The 18707-nt window shown below is 63.5% G+C and overlaps 1 protein-coding gene across 4 annotated transcripts in view; it reads left to right on the forward strand.

Annotated features, from left to right (window-relative positions):
* Window positions 1-18244, forward strand: part of CACNA2D2 (calcium voltage-gated channel auxiliary subunit alpha2delta 2) — a 194394-nt gene extending 176150 nt beyond the window's left edge. For 2 of the 4 annotated variants that reach the window (XM_080606304.1, XM_080606305.1), the window contains exons 12-39: window positions 124-231; window positions 750-828; window positions 992-1041; window positions 1557-1646; window positions 1749-1817; window positions 1927-2001; window positions 2446-2520; window positions 3041-3112; window positions 3272-3343; window positions 3491-3552; window positions 5028-5104; window positions 6179-6199; window positions 8098-8158; window positions 13067-13164; window positions 13276-13366; window positions 13527-13589; window positions 13694-13797; window positions 13875-13973; window positions 14072-14166; window positions 14490-14537; window positions 14658-14729; window positions 14913-15065; window positions 15150-15202; window positions 15307-15362; window positions 15470-15593; window positions 15711-15820; window positions 15969-16057; window positions 16460-18244. In XM_080606304.1, coding sequence (XP_080462430.1) covers window positions 124-231; window positions 750-828; window positions 992-1041; window positions 1557-1646; window positions 1749-1817; window positions 1927-2001; window positions 2446-2520; window positions 3041-3112; window positions 3272-3343; window positions 3491-3552; window positions 5028-5104; window positions 6179-6199; window positions 8098-8158; window positions 13067-13164; window positions 13276-13366; window positions 13527-13589; window positions 13694-13797; window positions 13875-13973; window positions 14072-14166; window positions 14490-14537; window positions 14658-14729; window positions 14913-15065; window positions 15150-15202; window positions 15307-15362; window positions 15470-15593; window positions 15711-15820; window positions 15969-16057; window positions 16460-16588 — 2295 coding nt within the window. In that variant the 3' untranslated portion in view covers window positions 16589-18244. The remainder of the gene's footprint in view (window positions 1-123; window positions 232-749; window positions 829-991; window positions 1042-1556; window positions 1647-1748; window positions 1818-1926; window positions 2002-2445; window positions 2521-3040; window positions 3113-3271; window positions 3344-3490; window positions 3553-5027; window positions 5105-6178; window positions 6200-8097; window positions 8159-13066; window positions 13165-13275; window positions 13367-13526; window positions 13590-13693; window positions 13798-13874; window positions 13974-14071; window positions 14167-14489; window positions 14538-14657; window positions 14730-14912; window positions 15066-15149; window positions 15203-15306; window positions 15363-15469; window positions 15594-15710; window positions 15821-15968; window positions 16058-16459) is intronic. The other 2 variants (XM_080606306.1, XM_080606307.1) reach the window with 1 other exon arrangement.
* Window positions 18245-18707: the final 463 nt, after the last annotated feature.

Consider the following 18707-nt stretch of genomic DNA (forward strand, 5'->3'; position numbering starts at 1 on the left):
GGGCTCTCAGGGGAGGGCAGGCTGCACCCATGGGTGCCGCTGCAGCCCCCAGCAGCCAGCCTCCCTCCTGCCCCCTGCCCACCCGGCCCAGCTTGCCTCACGCGCCGTCCCCCTGCCTCGCAGTCCAACATCACGCGGGCCAACTGCAACAAGATGATCATGATGTTCACGGACGGCGGCGAGGACCGGGTGCAGGACGTCTTCGAGAAGTACAACTGGCCCAACAAAACGGTGAGCGCCCCCGGCTGCGCCCGCCCGCCACGCCTGTGTGCAGCACGCAGCCGGGCACACGCGTGTGCGCACCCGAGGAGACGTCAGGGGGCTGCAGCAGCAGCTGGGGATGCACCCCGAGGTACCTGGCACCGCTGAGCACGGAGCCCGGCTTGGCTCCAGCTGGGACGTGGCATCGTGCAGCAGGACCGGCTGGGATTGCTCACCGGCAGCCGGCTGCCTCCAGCTTTATTGCCGGCTTCCGCCTCATTTGCCAGGAGCTATTTCCCCAGCCCGCCCGCTCCTGCGCCGAGCCACTGCCCCCGTAATGGGGCGGCTGCTGCGCCGCTGCCGGCACCGACCTTGGTGTGCGGGGAGGGATGGGGCCGGAGGGCTCCCTGAGCGCCTGCCCCCGTGGGGACGCACCCCGGGGTGCGGGGACGGGGCTGTGCGCTGCTGGATGGGCCCAGGGACCCCTGCAGGGCCCCCGGCGCTGCCCAGGTGTACTCAGGAGAGCTCACGGCCGCGCTGTGCCGCAGGTGCGTGTCTTCACCTTCTCCGTCGGGCAGCACAACTACGACGTGACCCCTCTGCAGTGGATGGCGTGTGCCAACAAAGGTGAGCGGGGGCTGGCGCCGGGGGGGGCACGGGTGGCAGCGTGCCCAGGGGCGTGCGGGGCCACCCAGCACGGTGCAGGCACTGTGCACAGCAGGATGGACAGCAGGACAGATGGACCGCGGGATGGCGGGCTCCCTACCTGCATTTCTCTTTCTTTTCCAAGGTTACTACTTCGAAATCCCCTCCATCGGCGCCATCCGCATCAACACACAGGTGAGGCAGGGTGCCGGCATGTGGCAGCAGGCAGAGCCGCCCTCCCCAGGCACCCCAAAATGCTGCACAGCCCCAAAATGCTGGCAAAGAGCATGATGCCACTGGGATAAGTCATCCTCTGCAGCACCCCCTGCCCCTTTCCCTTAACAGGCGCTACTGCGTGGGGTTCCCAGCGGGGTCCCCATGCTCCCCTCGGGGACAGATGTGACCCCGGGGCCACTCAGGGCTGGAGACCCCTTCCCTGCCCCTGCTGCTTTCCCAGCGCAGAGCAGAGCGAGCAGCGCCTTGTTGGCACATCAGCACCCCCACTTGGGGACTCCTGCTGCAGCAATTCCCCCCGGATACTGCCAGCAGCAGCCGCTGCTCCCGGGGCAGCTCGTGGTGGTAGCACCCATGGGTGGCGGGCACGGGGCACCCGGTGTTGAGCTGAGATTTGGGAGCGGGGCGTTACGGAGCACAGATGTCACCGCCAGGTGCGGGGCCCCTGTGTCACGCCATCCCCTCTGTCCCCGCAGGAGTACCTGGACGTGCTGGGCAGACCCATGGTGCTGGCCGGGAACCGAGCCAAGCAGGTTCAGTGGACCAACGTCTACCAGGACGCCCTGGTGAGGACCCCGGCCCCGCGCAGCCCCCGCAGGGGCACGACACCCTACACAGGGGCACGACGCCACCGAGGGGCTGGGTGACACCCTTCTGTGCTCGCGCAGGGGCTGGGGCTGGTGGTGACGGGCACGCTGCCGGTGTTCAACCTGACGGAGGACAGCAGCGACAGGAAGGTAGGAGCCGCCCCGCGCCCTAGGGGGGGCACTGGCACCCTTGGGTGCTGCCTGCTGGGTTCTGAGCAGAGCCCAAGCCCTGACGCTGCCGCCCTGCGCTTCCTTCCAGAACCAGCTCATCCTGGGCGTGATGGGGATCGACGTGGCGCTGAACGACATCAAGAAGCTGACGCCGCGTTACAACGTGCGTGGGGGGGGCTGTTCCCCATCCATCCCTGCCCCATGGCTCCCCAAGCGCCCCACGGCCCCGCTGCGGCGTGGGCACCTCCGGCAGAGCTGCAGCAGCAGTCCTTGCGGGCAGTGACCGTGGCGGCAGGCGGGTGGCAGCAGGGATCCGGCTGGGCGGCCCTTGGGGACGCAGAGCAGAGTCAGTGGGAGCTGCCCAGAGCCCCAGAGGACAAAATCCAGAGGCGGGGAGAGAGGAAAAAGCTCCGGGTTTCTTTGCCCCTGTGTTCCCATCACAGTGCTCTGCAAAAGGGGGTTTGGAGCTGAGTTTTGGAGGTTGGAGAGGAAAAAAAAACAAACGAGCCTGCAGAGCTGGTGGGTGGCGTGGGCTCGGCACGGCTCAGCACGGCTCGGCACGCCACAGAGCTGCCTGGCTGCGCTCACCCCTCCTGTCCTCCCGCAGCTGGGGGCGAACGGCTACGTCTTCGCCATCGACCTGAACGGCTACGTGCTGCTGCACCCCAACCTGCAGCCCCAGGTGAGGAGGGGCGCGCTGCCCCCCGCTGGGTCCTCGCCTCTGCCCCCGGGGGGGGAAACTGAGACAGGGAGAAGCGGCGCGACGTGGCAGATAGTGTCCCGCTGCTGGCAGCACACGGGAGTTACCGGGCGCCACGAGAAATGGGAATTGCTGGGGATGCCAGGCAAACGGAGAAGGGCTTGTTTGTCTGGGGGAGCCGGCTCACGGAGCGGCTAGTGGCGGGGGTTCATCACTGGGCAACGAGCGGGGAGCGAGGCAGCAGCAGCGACCAGGGTGGCTCTGTCTCGCTGGCAGCAACGTCCCACTTAGCTCATCACCGGTGTTCCTGGGCTGCCCGTCAGCGGGAACGGGGGAATTTCTGTCCCCATCCTGCTTCAGGGGACACTGTGCCCCGGGGTCTCTCCCACCCTGGGACAGGGAGGAGCGGAGCCGCCCCGAGCAGGCTGTGATGAGTTTGTCTGGGCTCAGCGGCGGCTGTGGGAGCCCTGAGTCCTTCCCGTCCCTCCCTCTCTGCCTGCAGATCATCAATTTCCGCGAGCCGGTGACGCTGGACTTCCTGGACGCCGAGCTGGAGGACGAGAACAAGGAGGAGGTGGGCAGAGCCTGGGGCAGGTGGCGGGGCACGGCTGGCACCCGCTGCTCCGGCGCTGACCCCCGCCAGCCTCAGCTGGGTCACTGTCCCCTGGGTGATGCTGGGTGGCCCGCGCGCCCCAGCCGGGCTGCCCTCAGTCACCTCCTCCGTGTCCCCCAGATCCGGAGAAGCATGATTGACGGAAACGACGGGCAGAGGTTCATCAAGACCCTGATCAAGTCCCTGGACGAGGTAATTAGCAGGGGAGGGGGTCACAGCCGGAGCCACCCCCGTGCAGAGTGGCACTGCCATCCCGCCGGCACGGAGCCGGGTCCCGTGCCACCACCCCGGCACGGTCCCGGCACCGCAGAGCCCTGACTCGCTGCCTCTGGTCCGCAGCAATACATCGACGAGGTGTTCAGGACCTACACGTGGGCCCCCATCAAAAGCACCAACTACAGGTGAGCGGCTTCGGCGGGACCCGCGCTGGCAGGGGGACGTGGCCTCATGCCCGAAGCTCCGGAGGTCCCCGAGGCCACCACGAGCGTGTCCCACGGACTGGGGGCTGGCAGACACACGCTCCAGGTCACTGCGCAGGAGGTTGCTTTGGAGGTGGAGAGCAGAGCTCCCTCCGCATTTACAGAACCCCAGAACCATCTAGGTTGGGAGAGACCTTCAGGATCACCACGTCCAACCGCCGACCTGCCCTGCCAAGTCCCATCACCAGGCCACGTCCCTTAGTGCCACGTCCACACGGCTCAAATACCTCCAGGGATGGGGACTCCACCACTGCCCCGAGCTCAGCCAAGTTCGCACCAGTTTGGGCTGGCAGATGCGTGACCCCCCCACCACCCTGTCCGTCCTCTCCTCCTCCTCCTCCTCCTCCTCCCCTCACTGGCGCACGCTGGAGCCCCCTCCCCAAGCTCGGGGCTCGTCCCATGGTGCCCCCACGGTGCCCTGCTCCTGCCCCACCACACCACGGAGGCGAGTGCACACGTGACGTTTGATGAGGGTCAGACACGCGGTGCCTGGGGGCTCCCCGCGAGTGCACGGTCCCCAGGAGCCGATGCTCGCTTAGCTCGGCGCTGTCACCAAACGCTGCCACCAAAAGCCACCACGCCACAGCAGACAGCATCTGGCAGCCCGGCTCCCTCCGGCATCTCCCATGGATTTGGCAGCCCCAGGACCACCTCCCGGCTCCTCCTTTCCCACCCCAACCCCAGCATCTGATGCACCAGACGCTCCCGGTGCACGAATTCACCTGGAGCTGGTGCCCATGTAACAGTTTTCTTCTTTCTCCCCAAACCGGGCAGCTTCTGACTCTTCCTTCGAGGGCTGCGGCTCTTCCTGGCTTCCTCCCTTTTGGGGACGGCTGGTCCCTCCTCCACGTGCATCTCCCTTGGTACCCGGCAGGCACTCGGTACCCTTGGTACCCACCTCAGCCTTGGCTGGGCAGGCTTGTCACCTCCCTGTGCTCAGGGGGTGGCCATGGGTGCCCCAGAACATCCCTGGGTGCTTCAGGATGGCACTGGCAGCTCCAGGATGTCTGTGGGAGCTCCAGGAATGGTCCGGGGGGGGGGCTCCAGGTGCCCCATGGTGGTCCTGGGTGCTCCAGGATGTGCCTGGGTGCTCCAGGATGTCCCTAGGTGCTCTGGGATTTTCCTGGGTGCCCCATGGTGGTCCTGGGTGCTCCAGAACATCCCTGGGTGCTCCACGATGTCTGTGGGTAGCCCCAGGATGTCCCTGAGTGCCCCAGGATAGCCCTGGGTGCCCCGGGATGTCCGTGGACGGCCCAGGATGTCCTCGGGCACTCCAGGACACCCGTGGGTGCCGCAGGGCTGTCCCTGGGTGCCGCGTGGCGTCGGTGGGCGCCCACGCACGACGGCGCTGGGCGGGCGCAGAGCCTCACGCCGCCCGTCTGCTTTCCCCTCCGCAGCCTGGGGCTGGTCCTGCCGCCCTACAGCACCTACTACATCCAGGCCAACCTCAGCGACCAGATCCTGCAAGTGAAGTGTAAGTAGCCCCTGCCCTCCCCCTGCCCCCCGCACACCCTCTGCCCCGGCCCCCCCAGAAACGGCTGTCGGGGGGGACAGAACGAAGCGAAGCCCGATGAGAAAAGGGATGAGAATAGCTGTGAGAGGAAAGCAAAATAAAAAATTAAAGAAGTTAAAAAAAAAAGAAAAAGTAAAAGAGGCATGAGGAGGTGAGCGCACACACGCTGAGGCAGGGGCCAGCTGCGCCTGGGGGTGCCAGGGCTGCACCCCGGCACGATGCGCCCCCAGCACCGGAGGGGCAGGCGCCTGCTGGGGTCAGGGAGCGCTGCAGCAGCCAGAGAACTTGCAAGCCTGTGAAAGTCTGCATGGGTCTTTTTTTTTATTTTATTTCCTTCGTTTTATTACGATTCTTCTTTGCTTTCGACCATTCTTATTGTTTCGATGAGTTCGGTTTCGGTTGGTTTCGATTTTTCCTTTCCTTTCGAATTAATCCGTGTACTTGTGTGTTAGCCTGGCCCCCCCCTCTCTCTCCCCCCCCCACCCCACCCTGGACCCCGAACCCTCTCCCCCCGTCGCGGGGCTGACGCGGAGCCCCCAGCGGCGCCCTCCGCCCCCGGCCCCTCTGGCCGCCGTGCGCCCCGCGGGGACCGGGCTGGGCCCGTCCCGGGAGGGGGGTCCCCACATCCCGCTCCCCCCCGCCTCCCCCAGCCTCGACTTTCTGCATGACGCAGTGAGAGCATTGCTGTATCAAGACTGTTGCAAGTGTTTGCTACTGACTCTCATTTTCCTTTGGAGTACTGAATATATATATATATATTTCTCTAGTGATATCTTGGCATCTCTTATTATTTCACTGTGGCCTTTTTATTTCTTTACCGTTTTATTTTTTCTTTCCTTTTCCTTTTCACGTCGTTTTTTTGCAAGAGGTTTCCTTTTGGTATGATTATGATACACAATATTTTTATTCAAACGGCGATTGAATAAAATATTGTTTGTGCCCCCTTCCCCCTTTCCACCCAACCCCTTTTTTTTTTGTTTGTTGTTTTTTTGTTTGTTGTTTTTCTTGCTTTCTCTCTATGGTGGATTCACACAGTACCAAACATCAAAATGAAGGGCAAGTATTTTCAGTCTCAGACCACTCACCTTCACCACCCCGTCCCTGCCCCGTGTCCGGCCCCCCCCAGCCCTGCCTCCACGGCTCCCCCACCTCTCCCCCCCCCTGCTTGCCCATCTCCCTGCCCGTTTGCCGAACCTGCAAACCACCACCGACCCCCTGCCTCCTCCTCCTCTTCCTCCTCCTCCTCCTCCTCTTCCTCCACTCCTCCAGCCCCCCCCTTTATTTGGAAGCAACATGTCTTGTTATGTTCATGAGAGCTTTCCCACGGTTACCCCCACTCCCTTCCCGTGCATCGCTCCGAAATCCGACCTGACACCGCTCAAGAGCCGGTCTCATCCGAAACCCTTTCTGATTGACGAGGTTTTTCGTAGCCAGCCCTGGATCCTGCTCTTCCTCCTCCGCCGATCCCTCTTCTTGCCGCCCTCTCCCTGCTCTCACCCCTCCAGCTCTCTTCTCCCCCCCCGACCCCGGCTCCTCCGCTTCCCCCCCAAGACAACTCAACCTGAACGGGATAGGGCTGTGCAGAGCGGGGCTGGGGGTGCGGGGTGGGGGGACGGGGCCCAGGGACCCCGGCGGTGCCCTTGCCATCGCTCCCGCCACCACCTTCATCCTCTGGGACGGGCTTTTTGGGGCAGCCCCCCAGCGCGGGGCGATGCCACCGTGCCGCGTGGCTGGCGGCCCCGTGTCCCCTGCTCCACGGGGAGGGCAGCGGCCCCGTCCCGGCACCAGCTCTCACCCCGGGACTTGGAGCCCCCCAGCGTGGGGGGGGCTCGGGGCGGTCACCCCGCGGTTGTCACCGATGCCACCCATGGCGGGACGTGGCCCGCGTCCCCGTGCCCGCAGCAGCGGGGTGCATCCCCTGGCCCGGGTCAGCCGGCGCGATGCCACCCACACGGCACCCGCGTGGCTCCGGGGGGAGGACGGGGAGGGGACAGCGGGGACAGGAGAGCGGGGGGCGGCAGCAGGCGGAGGCGCGAGCGTCCCCCTCAGCCCTGTCCCATCAGCCTTGAGTTGCCTCCTCCCGGCGCCCCTGCGATGGCGATGCGGATGGGCTCAGTACGAGTGTTTTGTACTCCTCTCCTCCTCCTCCTCTCATCGGCTTGTACCCAGCCCCTGCCTACAGCCCTCGGAGAGCAACAGTCCAACCTCCGGCTGTGCCGCCCCGCCGGGCCGCGCAATGCACTGGGGGGCGGCGGTGCCCGCCGGGGTGGGGGGGCGACACCGTGGGGACCCCGGGATGTCCCGTAGCACGTCCCCACGCACAGCGCAGCCCCGAGCCCCGCTGGAGCTGAGCCCCAACGGGGACGGAGCGGGGTGGCCCAGGGCCGGAGGCTGCGTCCCCGCGGGGGTCCCGCCGCCCCGGGGACGGGAGGGGGGGCCTGCAGCAGGACCCCGCGGTGCATTGCGCGTCCCCTCGCCCCGGGACGAGCCGCTGGTTGGACTGTCCTCGTCAAGGTGCCCGGTTTGGCCATGCCGATGCCTGAAATCTCCTTTTCTCTCTGACGACCAAGTGTTTCGGTGGTTCTCCTGCGCCCACGAGCACAGCATGCGGTTCCCTCCCGTTGTCGATGACCCTAATAAGAGAGAGACGCCACCAACCACGCATATATATACATGTGAACGCGTGCATATATATGTGTGCGTGCGCGTGCACGCGTGTCCCATCGTGCCGCCCAGCCGAGCCGAGCGCGCTCGCGCCGCCAACCAGCCAATTCGATCCAAATCCTCCCAACGTGGGGGCGGCCGGCCGGCACGACGGCCTCTCCTTTCTCTCTTGTTACCGACGCAGCCAGTCTCTTTCCCTGCCCTCTCTCTCTGTCTGTCTCTCTCCCTCCTACGCCCCCCAGCGCCCCCGTTTGCAGCCCCCGCCGGATAACGTTGCCTTTCTGTTGCAGATTTTGAATACCTGCTGCCAAACAGCTTTGAGTCGGAGGGACATGTGTTCATTGCTCCCAGGTAGCTCTGTGTGTGCGCTTGCCGAGGTGTGCATCCCCTCCCCGGCCCCGCTGCCCCCCCCCCGCCATGTCGTGCCTGTCTCCTGCTGCTGTCTGTGTCGTGTGCCCGCGTGCCGCGCGGTGACGGAGGCACCGGTCCCCCACGGCGGCGGCGGCGCTCGCCCGTGCCCACCCGGTCGCGTGCGGTGCGGTCTATATGGACGCGGTATATATGGACGCGGCGTAGCCCCGCCTATGCGCGTGCATATATAGGTATAGTTTCTGAAAATCCCAGACAGACAGACAGACAGACAGACACACACCCCCCACCTCACCACGCCACCCGTTCAGGAGAGGGATTGTCGCCCCAAGGGGATGAGTGCCCGTCCCCCCGCGGGGTGTACAGGCTCCCCGGCACCCCGTCCCTCACGCCACTGCAGGGGGAGATGGTACAACCCGTGAGCAGCCCTAATTAATGCTGCTAGCTAATCACATGTGTGTTTATAGAATCATAGAATCACAGAACGGCTTGGGTTGGGAGGGACCTCAAAGTTCACCCAGTTCCAACCCCCTGCCGTAGGCAGGGACGCCACCCACTAGATCAGGTTGATCAGGGTCTCATCCAACCTGGCCTTGAACACCTCCAGGGATGGGGCATCCACAGCTTCTCTGGGCAACCTGTGCCAGTGCCTCACCACCCTCTGAGTGAAGAATTTCTTCCTAACATCCAATCTAAATCTCCCCTCCTTTAGTTTAAAACGATTCCCCCTTGTCCTGTCATTATCCAATTGAGCAAAGAGTTGCTCCCCATCTTCTTTTTCAGTCCCCTTCAAGTACTGAAAGGTTGCAGTGAGGTCACCCCAGAGCCTTCTCTTCTCCAGAATGAACATCCCCAGCTCTCTCAGCCTTTCTTCATAGGAGAGGTGCTCCAGCCCTCTGATCAGCTTTGTGGCCCTCCTCTGGACCCGCTCTAACAGCCCCACATCCTTCCTGTGCTGGGGGCCCCAGACCTGGATGCAGCACTCCAGGTGGGGCCTCATGAGGGCAGAGCAGAGGGGGACAATCACCTCCCTCCCCTGCTGGCCACTGCTTTTGACACAGCCCAGGACGCGGTTGCCCTTCTGGGCTGCAAGCGCGCACTGCTGGCTCATGTCGAGCTTCTCATCCACCAGAGCCCCCAAGTCCTTCTCTGCAGGGCTGTTCTCAATGAGCTCTTCTCCCAGTCTGTCCTCCTGTCTGGGATTGCCCTGGCCCAGGTTCAGCACTTTGCACATGGACTTGTTGAACCTCGTTAGGTTCACACTGGCCCAATTCTCAAGCTTATCCTGGTCCCTTTGGATGTCATCCCTTCCTTCTGGTGTATCAACCACACCACTCAGCTTGGTGTCAGCTGCAAACATGCTGAGGGTGCACTCAATCCCACTTCCATGTTGTTGATAAGGGTATTAAATGGTACCGGTCCCAGGACAGACCCCTGAGGGACACCACTCGTCACCAGCCTCCACCTGGACACAGAGCCATTGACCACCACTCTCTGGGTGCCACCTTCAAGCCAACTCCTTATCCACTGAATGGTCCACCCACCAAATCCATCTCTCTCCAATTTGGAGGCCAGGATGTCATGTGGGATCATGCCAAAGGCCTTGCAGAAGTCCAGGCAGATGACATCATTTGGTCTTAGCTTGTCGACTGATGCAGTCGCTCCATCACAGAAGGCCACCAGACTGGTCAGGCACGATTTGCCCTTGGTGAAGCCGTGCTGGCTGTCCCGGATCACCTCTTTGTCTTGCATGTGCCTCGACATAGTTTCCAGGAGGATCTGTTCCATGATCTTGCCAGGCACAGAGGTGAGGCTCACCCGTCTGTAGTTCTCTGGGTTTTTCTTTCTACCCTTTTTAAAAATGGGAGTGATGTTTCCCCTTTTCCAGTCACCAGGGACTTCACCCGACTGCCGGGACGTTTCAAATATGATGGAGAGAGGCTTGACAGCTACATCAGCCAGTTCCCTCAGGACGCTGGGAATGTTATCAGGCCCCATAGACTTGTACGTGTTTAGTTTCATCAGGTGGTCTCAAACCTGCTCTTCACTTAGAGCAGGTGGGACTCTGCTCCCCCAGCCTCCATCTACGGGTTCAGGTAAACAAAAGATTTGGGAAGCCTGACTGGCAGCGAAGACTGAGGCAAAGACGTTGTTGAGTCCCTCAGCCTTCTCCATGTCTGTCGTTACCAGTTCACCCTTCTCATCCAGCAGAGGGGGTTACACTCGCCCTGGCCTTTCTTTTCCGAGCAATGTATCTGTAGAATCCCTTCCTGTTGTCCCTTGCCAAGCTCAGTTCCATCTGTGCCTTGGCTTTCCTGATCCCATCCCTGCACATCCGTACCACATCCCTGTACTCTTCCCAGGCCACGTGTCCCTGCTTCCACTGCCTGTGCGTTTCCTTCTCGTGCCTCAGCCCCACCAGCAGGTCCTTGCTCAGCCATCCCAGTTATCTGCCCTCCCCGCCTGCTCTTTTACACAGGGGGATGGAGAGTTCTTGTGCGCTAAGGAAAACATCCTTAAAGAGTCTCCAGCTCTGCTCAGCTCCTTTGCCCCTAAGGACGGTGTTCCAGGGGATCTCAGCTACTAGATCTTTAAATAGCTTGAAGTTTGCCCTCCAGAAGTCCAGGGCCCTGACTTTGCTCTTTGCCAGGCCTGTATTCCTCGAGATCACAAACTCAACCAGGGCATGGTCACTGCAGCCCAGACTGCCTCCAATCTCGACCCCTTTAGTGAGCTCTTCCACGCTGGTGAGCACCAGGTCCAGTAACGCTTCTCCTCTGGGTGGTTTGTCCAGTACCTGGACCAGGCACTTATCCTCGAATCTCCTGGGTTGCTCACAGCCTGCTGTGCAGCTTTCCCAGCAGACATCCAGGAGGTTGAAGTCCCCTGTCGGGATGAGGGCGTGCGAGCGCGACGCTTCTTGTAGTTGGAGCACGAAGGCCTCGTCCACAGGCTCCATGGGTCAGGCGGCCTGGAGTAGGCCCCAACCACAAGCTGTCCTTTATTGGTAAGGTCCTTTACTCTCACCCACAAGCTCTCCACCTGCCCGTGGCTGTTTCTCAGAGGCATCTCTTCACAAACAATCCCTTCCTTAATGTAGAGGGCAACACCCCCTCCCTTCGCTGTCTATCCCTTCTGAAGAGTTTGCAGCCCTCTCTCCCAGTGCTCCAGTTACGTGATCCATCCCACCACATTTCTGTGATAGCAATCGGGTCAGATTTGTCTGACTGCACCATGGTTTGCACTTCCTCTTGCCTGCTTTCCGTGCTGCGTGCGTTGGTGTCAAGGCACTTCAGCGGGGCAATTGGTCACACCACGTTTCCAGAACTATTCCTGATCGCACTGGGACAGGTCACAAGTATTTCCCAGCTGTTACTTAGAGTGATAGTGTTCTCAGGTACGCTTCCTTCACTCAGAGGTGCATCCCCTTCCCCACCACAGCTAGTTTAAAGCCCTGCAGATAAGCCCAGCCAGCTTGCTGCCCAGAACACTCTCCACCCGGACAGCTGTGCCCCGTCCGGCACCGACATGCCTGGTCCCTCAAAAGTGCGTCCAAAGTCGCAGAACCCCAAACCTTGGGCACGGCACCAGCCTCACATTTATGCACCAGCACAGCAGCCGGGTGGCCTGGTGGGTACTTTGTCACTGCAATTTGCGGGGACGTCAGCGGGTCGATCCTACAGCGCACAGCTGCTTGCAGCACCCACGGGTGCCCCATACCCTCGGGGTCCACAGAGGTCATGGCTCAGTTTACTGATTCATTACAAAAATCACTCAAAATGTGCAGCTGAATCGCAGCCCCAGTGTCAGAGGTGGCTTTGGGGTTGTCTCAGGTGCAACGCACCGGGACAGTGAGGTCTGAGAAATGTGGGAGCCAAAGCGGAATCTTAACGAGAAACATAAAAATGCTATTTTTATGAAACCAGCCCATCGATGCAGTCAGGATGGTGCCGGAGGTGGGGCAGGAAGCAGTGTCTCTGCCCCACACTGCCCCCCGGGGCTGTTTAGTTAGGAAGGCATTGTGTCAGGGTGCAGCAGGGGCGGGCACGGCTTTTGCAGCTAGATCTGCAGAGCTTTGGGAGCAAAAAAAAAAGGGGTCTGGAACTCAGGGTGAGCGCTCCACATCCTGGGAGCAGCTCCATGAGCCCCCTCCCCGCCGGCACGGCCCGGTGGGTGCCCTACAACATGCCGCCGGCGCTGCCGTGGTCATTTTCAGAAACCGTATATCCCGTGTTCTCTCCGTGGGTGTGCAAGTCCCTGTATCCGTGCGCGTCCGCGTGGCCGTGCAGGTGGCTGCTCCCCCCAGAGCGGGGATGCGGCGACCCAGGGAGGGGGTCCCAAGGCAGCCCCCTCCCCAAAATTGCCCCGGACATGCCAGCAGCTGGCCCTGGGGAGCAAAGGGCAGGGTGGGCATGGTGTCGCTGCCCCCCGTCCCCAGGGTCCCCAGCGTGCGCCCAAGGTAAGTACTGCTGCCGGTGGGTACAAGCGGGGACACGGGGCGTCGTGGCAGAAGTGGTGGCACTCTCCCAGTACGGGGAGACCAGGGGCAGGGGTGCATCAGTTTGTACCAAACTGGGCAAACTGGGATGCCTTCAGACATCATCCAGCACCTGCGAGGGCAGCCCTGGGGCTCGCGCACCTCCAGGGAGGTGACAGCACTTTGGTGGCACCGCAGTGCCCACAGAGGTGACAGAGCCAGGGGCACCGCGGGCGGCAGAGCTGCCCGCAGCCCGGCGTGGCTCTCCACGGGGCGAGGAGGTGACACGGGGCCCGTGGGCACCTGGCCGGAGCCCGGCAGGAGAGGGGACACGAGCACGACCAGCGCGGGGGGAAAACTGACCTTACCTTTTCCATCCTTGCGAACCACAAACGTTGTCACCCAAACCCCAGAGAGTATTGCAAAGACCTCGACTTGTCGGATAACAACACCGAGTTCCTGGAGAACTTTATTGCCCTCATGGAAAAGGTGACCCCAGACTCCAAGCAGTGTGAGTAGCCAGGGCCGGCTCGCAGGGGATCGCAGGGCGTGGGGTGGCAGCGCGGGGGCGTGGGTGGCCCTGCGGGCACCGGCCCTCACCTCCTGCTCCTCCTCTCCCAAGGTGACAATTTCCTCCTGCACAACCTGATCCTCGACACGGGCATCACGCAGCAGCTGGTGGAGCGCGTCTGGAAGGACCAGGACCTCAACACGTAGGCAGGGGCGAGGGGACCCTTCCCCGCAGCCGCCCCTGGGGACGCAAGGGCAGAGGGGCTCAGGGACATTGTGGGGTGGGACAGGGGACAGGGACAGAGCCAGGGGAGTGAGCAAAACCCTGCCAACGCCCGGCATCCCTGTGCCCTCTCCCTGCAGGTACAGTCTCCTGGCTGTCTTCGCAGCCACTGATGGGGGCATCACCCGCGTCTTCCCAAACAAGTGAGTGTCCTGGCAGGGTTTGTGTGCCCGGCCCCTTGTGGTGACACATCTGATGGCAGAGCTGGGAACAAGTGACATCCACGACCGTGTCTGCTCCCTTCCAGGGCTGCGGATGACTGGGAGGAGGAACCGGAGCCCTTCAATGCCAGCTTCTACCGCAGGAGCCTGGATAACAAGGGCTACATCTTCAAACCGCCCTACCGGGACGGTGAGTGCCAGCGGGGCGCCGTGAGGTGGCCCAGGCTGGCCCTGCGTGTCCCCTCATGCCACCCCTGCCCTCTGCAGCCGGATACCGGGGGCTGGATCTGGAGAACAACACCATCGGGATCCTGGTGAGCACCGCCGTGGAGCTCAGCATCGGGGGCAAGACGCTGAAGCCAGCAGGTGAGCAGTGGCTGGGCTGGGGACATCCCTGTCCCCCCTGAGCCGGGGCTGACCCCTTTACCCCCCCGCTGCCTGCGGCTCCCCTTGCTCTTCCCCAGTGGTGGGGGTGAAGCTGGACCTGGAGGCCTGGGCGGAGAAGTTCAAGGTGCTGGCAAGCAACCGGACGGACCGCGACCAGCTGGGCGCCCGCCGGGTATGCTGGGGACAGGGACAGGGACAGGGGCAGGGACAGGGACAGGGACAGGGGCAGGGGAAGGGACAGGGGCAGGGACAGGGGCAGGGGCAGGGGCAGGGGAAGGGACAGGGGCAGGGACAGGGGCAGGGGCAGGGCTCTGCTCACCGGGGAGGTGGCTGGGGAGCACTCCCAGGCTGTGCTGCCCGTGTTCCCTCTGGCTCACGGCCCCAGAGCCATCACCCTGCACGTGGCGCCGGTCCCCATCCCGCTGGGGACGGATGGCCCTGGCAGGGGAGGACGGCGCCCCTAACCCCTCCGTGTGCGGCCATTTCGGTTGACAGTGCGACCCCTCGAGCAGCTGCGAGATGGACTGCGAGGCCAACAACAAGGTGGGTGGTGGGCAGGGCTGGGGGCGCAGCGGGGGTCTGGGGGGGCCCTGCTGGCCCCTGTCCCCCTTCTTCCCCCCAGGGGGGCCGTGGCGGGTAGGTGACGCTGTCCTCCTTCCCCAGGACCTCATCTGTGTCCTCATTGACGACGGAGGCTTCCTGGTGCTCTCCAACCAGGAGGATCACTGGTACCAGGTGAGCACTGCAGCCCCCAAAACGCTCCTCCTGGTGTGCATGATGCCGGCAGGGAGCTGAGGACTCTAACCTCGTGCCACGTGTGACGTTACGCACCCCCGCAAGCCCCTGCCGTGGGAGACCCAGAGGCGCGGTCCCGCCGTCCCCGCTGGGTGCAGACTCGGTTTCGGTGTCCCCATCCAGGTGGGCAAGTTCTTCAGCGAGGTGGATGCCAACCTGATGTCCGCCCTCTACAACAACTCCTTCTACACCCGCAAGGAGTCCTACGACTTCCAGTCCGTCTGCGCCCCCGAGGCCCAGAGCAACACGGGCGCTGCGCCCCGCGGCGTCTTCGTGGTGAGTGCCCCCCGGGACCCGCAGGGTGCCCCGGCGCCACGCGGGGACCCGCTGCCTCACTTTCGCCCCCCTCTTTGCTCGCAGCCCACCGTGGCCGACCTGCTGAACCTCGCCTGGTGGACCTCAGCCGCGGCCTGGTGAGTGCCGTCCGTGCCGCGTCCCCTCCCCGGGACGCTGCTGGGGGACACCGGTGCGTCCCCAGGGCCGGCGCAGCTCACGCGGCCGCACGCTGCATCCCTAGGTCCCTCTTCCAGCAGTTCCTCTACGGCCTCACCTACAGCAGCTGGTTCCAGACGGGTGAGTGCAGGGACGGGCACGTGGGGGCGGGCGGGTGACATCCCCCTGGCTGGGGACACGCGGCCCCGGGGCCCGCGCCCCCGTCCCACGGCACTGTGCGGGCGCAGAGGACGTGACGGCGGACAGCATGGAGGCCCGGGAGACGAGCTGCATCATGAAGCAGACGCAGTACTACTTCAGCACCGTCAACGCCACCTACAACGCCATCATCGACTGCGGGAACTGCTCCAGGTGGGTCTGTCCCCACGGGTGGGGGGCTGCGTGACCCCGTGGGCTTTGGGGGGGGGGCAGGACGGGGTGGGAAGGGTCGGGATGGGACAGGACGGTGACCAGCCTTGCGTCCCCCAGGCTCTTCCACGCGCAGAGGCTGGCCAACACCAACCTGCTCTTCGTGGTGGCCGACAAGCCCCTCTGCAGCCAGTGCGAGTCCGTCAAGCTGCTACAGGCGGAGGTCAGGGGTATCCTTTGGTGGGCCGGGGGAGGGAGCGCAGGGGGCTGTGGGGTTGGGGGGGGGGGGCTGCCCCATGGCCGTGGGGACCGTGGGGCACCCCACTGTCGTCCCCGCCACCGCCACCCTGGTCCCCGTCGTTTCCTTGACCTGCGAAGCTCCCCCGAGAGACCCGAACCAGTGCGAGCTGGTGGACAGGCCCCGCTACCGGAAAGGCCCCCACATCTGCTTCGACTACAATGCAACCGTACGTGGGGGGGGGGGGGGGGCGGGGGGGCACAGAGCCGTGGGGGGCCCCCGGGAAGGGATCGGAGCGGGGGGCTCCCCGTGGGGAGGGGAGCAGAGCTCTGGGGGATCCCCGGGGGGGACGGAGCCATGGGGTGACCTGCTGGGGGGGGGGGAATGGAGCTTTGGGGGGGACCCCCTGGGGGAGATCAGAGCCCTGGGGGGACCCTGGGGGAGCGGAGCCATGGGGGTCTTGGTGGGCAGCACCATGGGGTCTGGGGGGTGCACCATGGGGGTCTGGGGGGTGGGGGCAGCGCCACGGGGGTCCCCAGGGACGAGGCACAGCGGGGTCACATCGGGTGCCCCTGGGGCTCGGCAGCAGCTCTGGGGGTGCCCCACGGCCACTCTCCCTTTGCCCCCCCAGGAAGATACCTCAGACTGCGGCCGAGGGGCTTCCTTCGCCCCCTCCCTCGGGGTCCTGCTCTCCCTGCAGCTGCTGCTCCTCTACTCCAGCGCCAGCCGGCACCCGCTGCCCCCGGCCGCCTGCCTTTAACCCACGCCTGCCGCCCTCCTGTTCTCTCAGCCTCCATCTCCATCCCCTCCCGAGGCCCAGCGGGACGGGAGCGACCCCCCTCGGGGACCCCCCCCAGCCCCGGGGCCGCCCCCCCCCCGCGCTCCCCACGGCCGCATCCAAAGAAGAGCCGGGGTGCGGGCAGGGGCCCCCCAAACCAGGACGGCGTCCAGCCGCCCCGGCCGCTCGGACTCCGAAAGCCCCCGCCGGCCGCCCCCCCCGCCTTGTGCCCCCCACCGCAGCCCCCCCCCAGTCCCTCGCCTATTTTTTTAGCCTGAAGATTTTAAACCAGATCTTTCTACGTTTAGTTTAGCCTGGAGAACGACGGTATTTGTTGTCAGCGACAAGGATGTGTGGGGAAAAAAAAAAAAGAGGTGGGGGGGGGAAAAACACAACATGAAGATAGGGAAGGTGATGGAGACGGTCGGTATGATTTGTCGGGGGGGGGCCTGGCCCCCTGGGCGTGCGGGAGGACAGCGGCGGGTGGCAGCGTCCCTGCGGGCGCGGGGAGCCAGGCATCGCCTTTGCCAGGACGGGACCGAGCCCACGGTCCCCGCTCTCAGCTCATCTGCTCTCATTCATCCTAGGGCACAGAAATTGGGGTGAAAAAGGAGGGAAAAAAAAAAAAAAAAAAAACAGAAAAAAATATTTTTTTTTTCTTTTCCGTTCTGCAGATCACTGTGAAACCTTTCCCGTCTGCCCGCCCCAGCCCTGCTCGGCCCCTCCGTCCCGCCCTGCCAAAGAAACCGCGTGCCGGCCAGCGGGACCTGTCCCCAAATGGGATGCGCTGTGTGTCCCCAGAGGGATGCGCTGTGCGTCCCCAAACGGGACGTGCTGTGTGTCCCCAAATGGGACACGCCGTGTGTCCCCAGATGGGACAAGCTGTGTGTCCCCACATGGGGTGCACTGCCTGTCCCCAAAGGGACACGCTGTGTCCCCCGACGGGACACGCCGCCTGTCCCCGAGCCGCCCGTGTCCCCAGCGGGGCCGTGCCGGGTGCCGCCAGGTCCCTGCTGGGTGCCCCAAGCTCCAGCCCCACGGGCGGTTTTTTTTTTCGGGGGGGGGGGGGGGACACAGGAGCAGACCCGCGGCCACCCGGGACGGTGGGGAGGGGGCTGGGGAGGCGCTAATTAGCGCTGGGGTTAATTAATGGTCATTCTGCTTGTAGCTTTCTCAGTGTGTGTTTGGTTACTGTCTCTGGGACCCGTGTTTGAACAGATGGCTCTGTGTTACCGGGAGTGTGTGTACTGCTGTAGTCTAGTTAGGTGCTCCGCGAGAATACCGCCACTATACATACCTATAAATATATACATATATAGTCTATTTTGCGTTAAAACCAAGGAGACGGAGGGACGGCGCGGCCCCTGCCCCGCCACCGGGGTCGTGGCCTGCCCCTTCCCCACCCCGAAAGCTTCTCTCTGCTCATTCAAAGGCTTTGGGTTTTTAATTGGTTTCCTTTAATTTATTTTTAATTTGTTCTTTTTTTTTTTTTTTTTTTTGTACAGAAGAGTTGGAAAACTCCAAAAACCAACAAAAAGACAATTTGTAAGATATCGTGTGTGTGACTCCTTGTAAAATATTTTCAAATGGTTTATTACAGAGACTCAGTTATTAAATAATGTTCATATTTTCACTTCACAGGCGGTGGCTGCGTCATTTCCCGGGGGGGGGGGGTTGGGGACAAGGACCCCGGCGTGTCCCCTCGCTGTGCCGGGGGCCTGGGGGACACAGCTGGGACACGGGTGGGACACGGGCAGGGCACGGGTGGGTTCGTGCGGCTGTGGGCAGGGCCCCTGGGCTCCCCCCAGCCCTGTGTCCCCTCGTCCCCGTGTCCCGTGGGGCCGTGTCCCGTGGTGAGCGCGTCCCCCAGCCCCTGTCCCCAGGTGCCACCCTCGTGCCCCTGTCCGCGTGCCCTGGGGTTTGTGCCCCGCCGTGTCCGTGTCCCCTGTCTGTCCCCTCTCCCCGTCCCATGCCCACGTCCCTTGTGACCCCCCCATGTCCCCCGTGTCCGTGTCCCCTGTGTCCCTCATGTCCCCCACATCCACGTCCCCTGTGTCCGCACCCCCCGTATCTGCGTCCCGTGCCCCCCATGTCCGTGTCA

This window comes from Anser brachyrhynchus, assembly GCF_964034855.1.
Source record: "Anser brachyrhynchus genome assembly, chromosome: 10".
NCBI lineage: Eukaryota > Metazoa > Chordata > Aves > Anseriformes > Anatidae > Anser > Anser brachyrhynchus.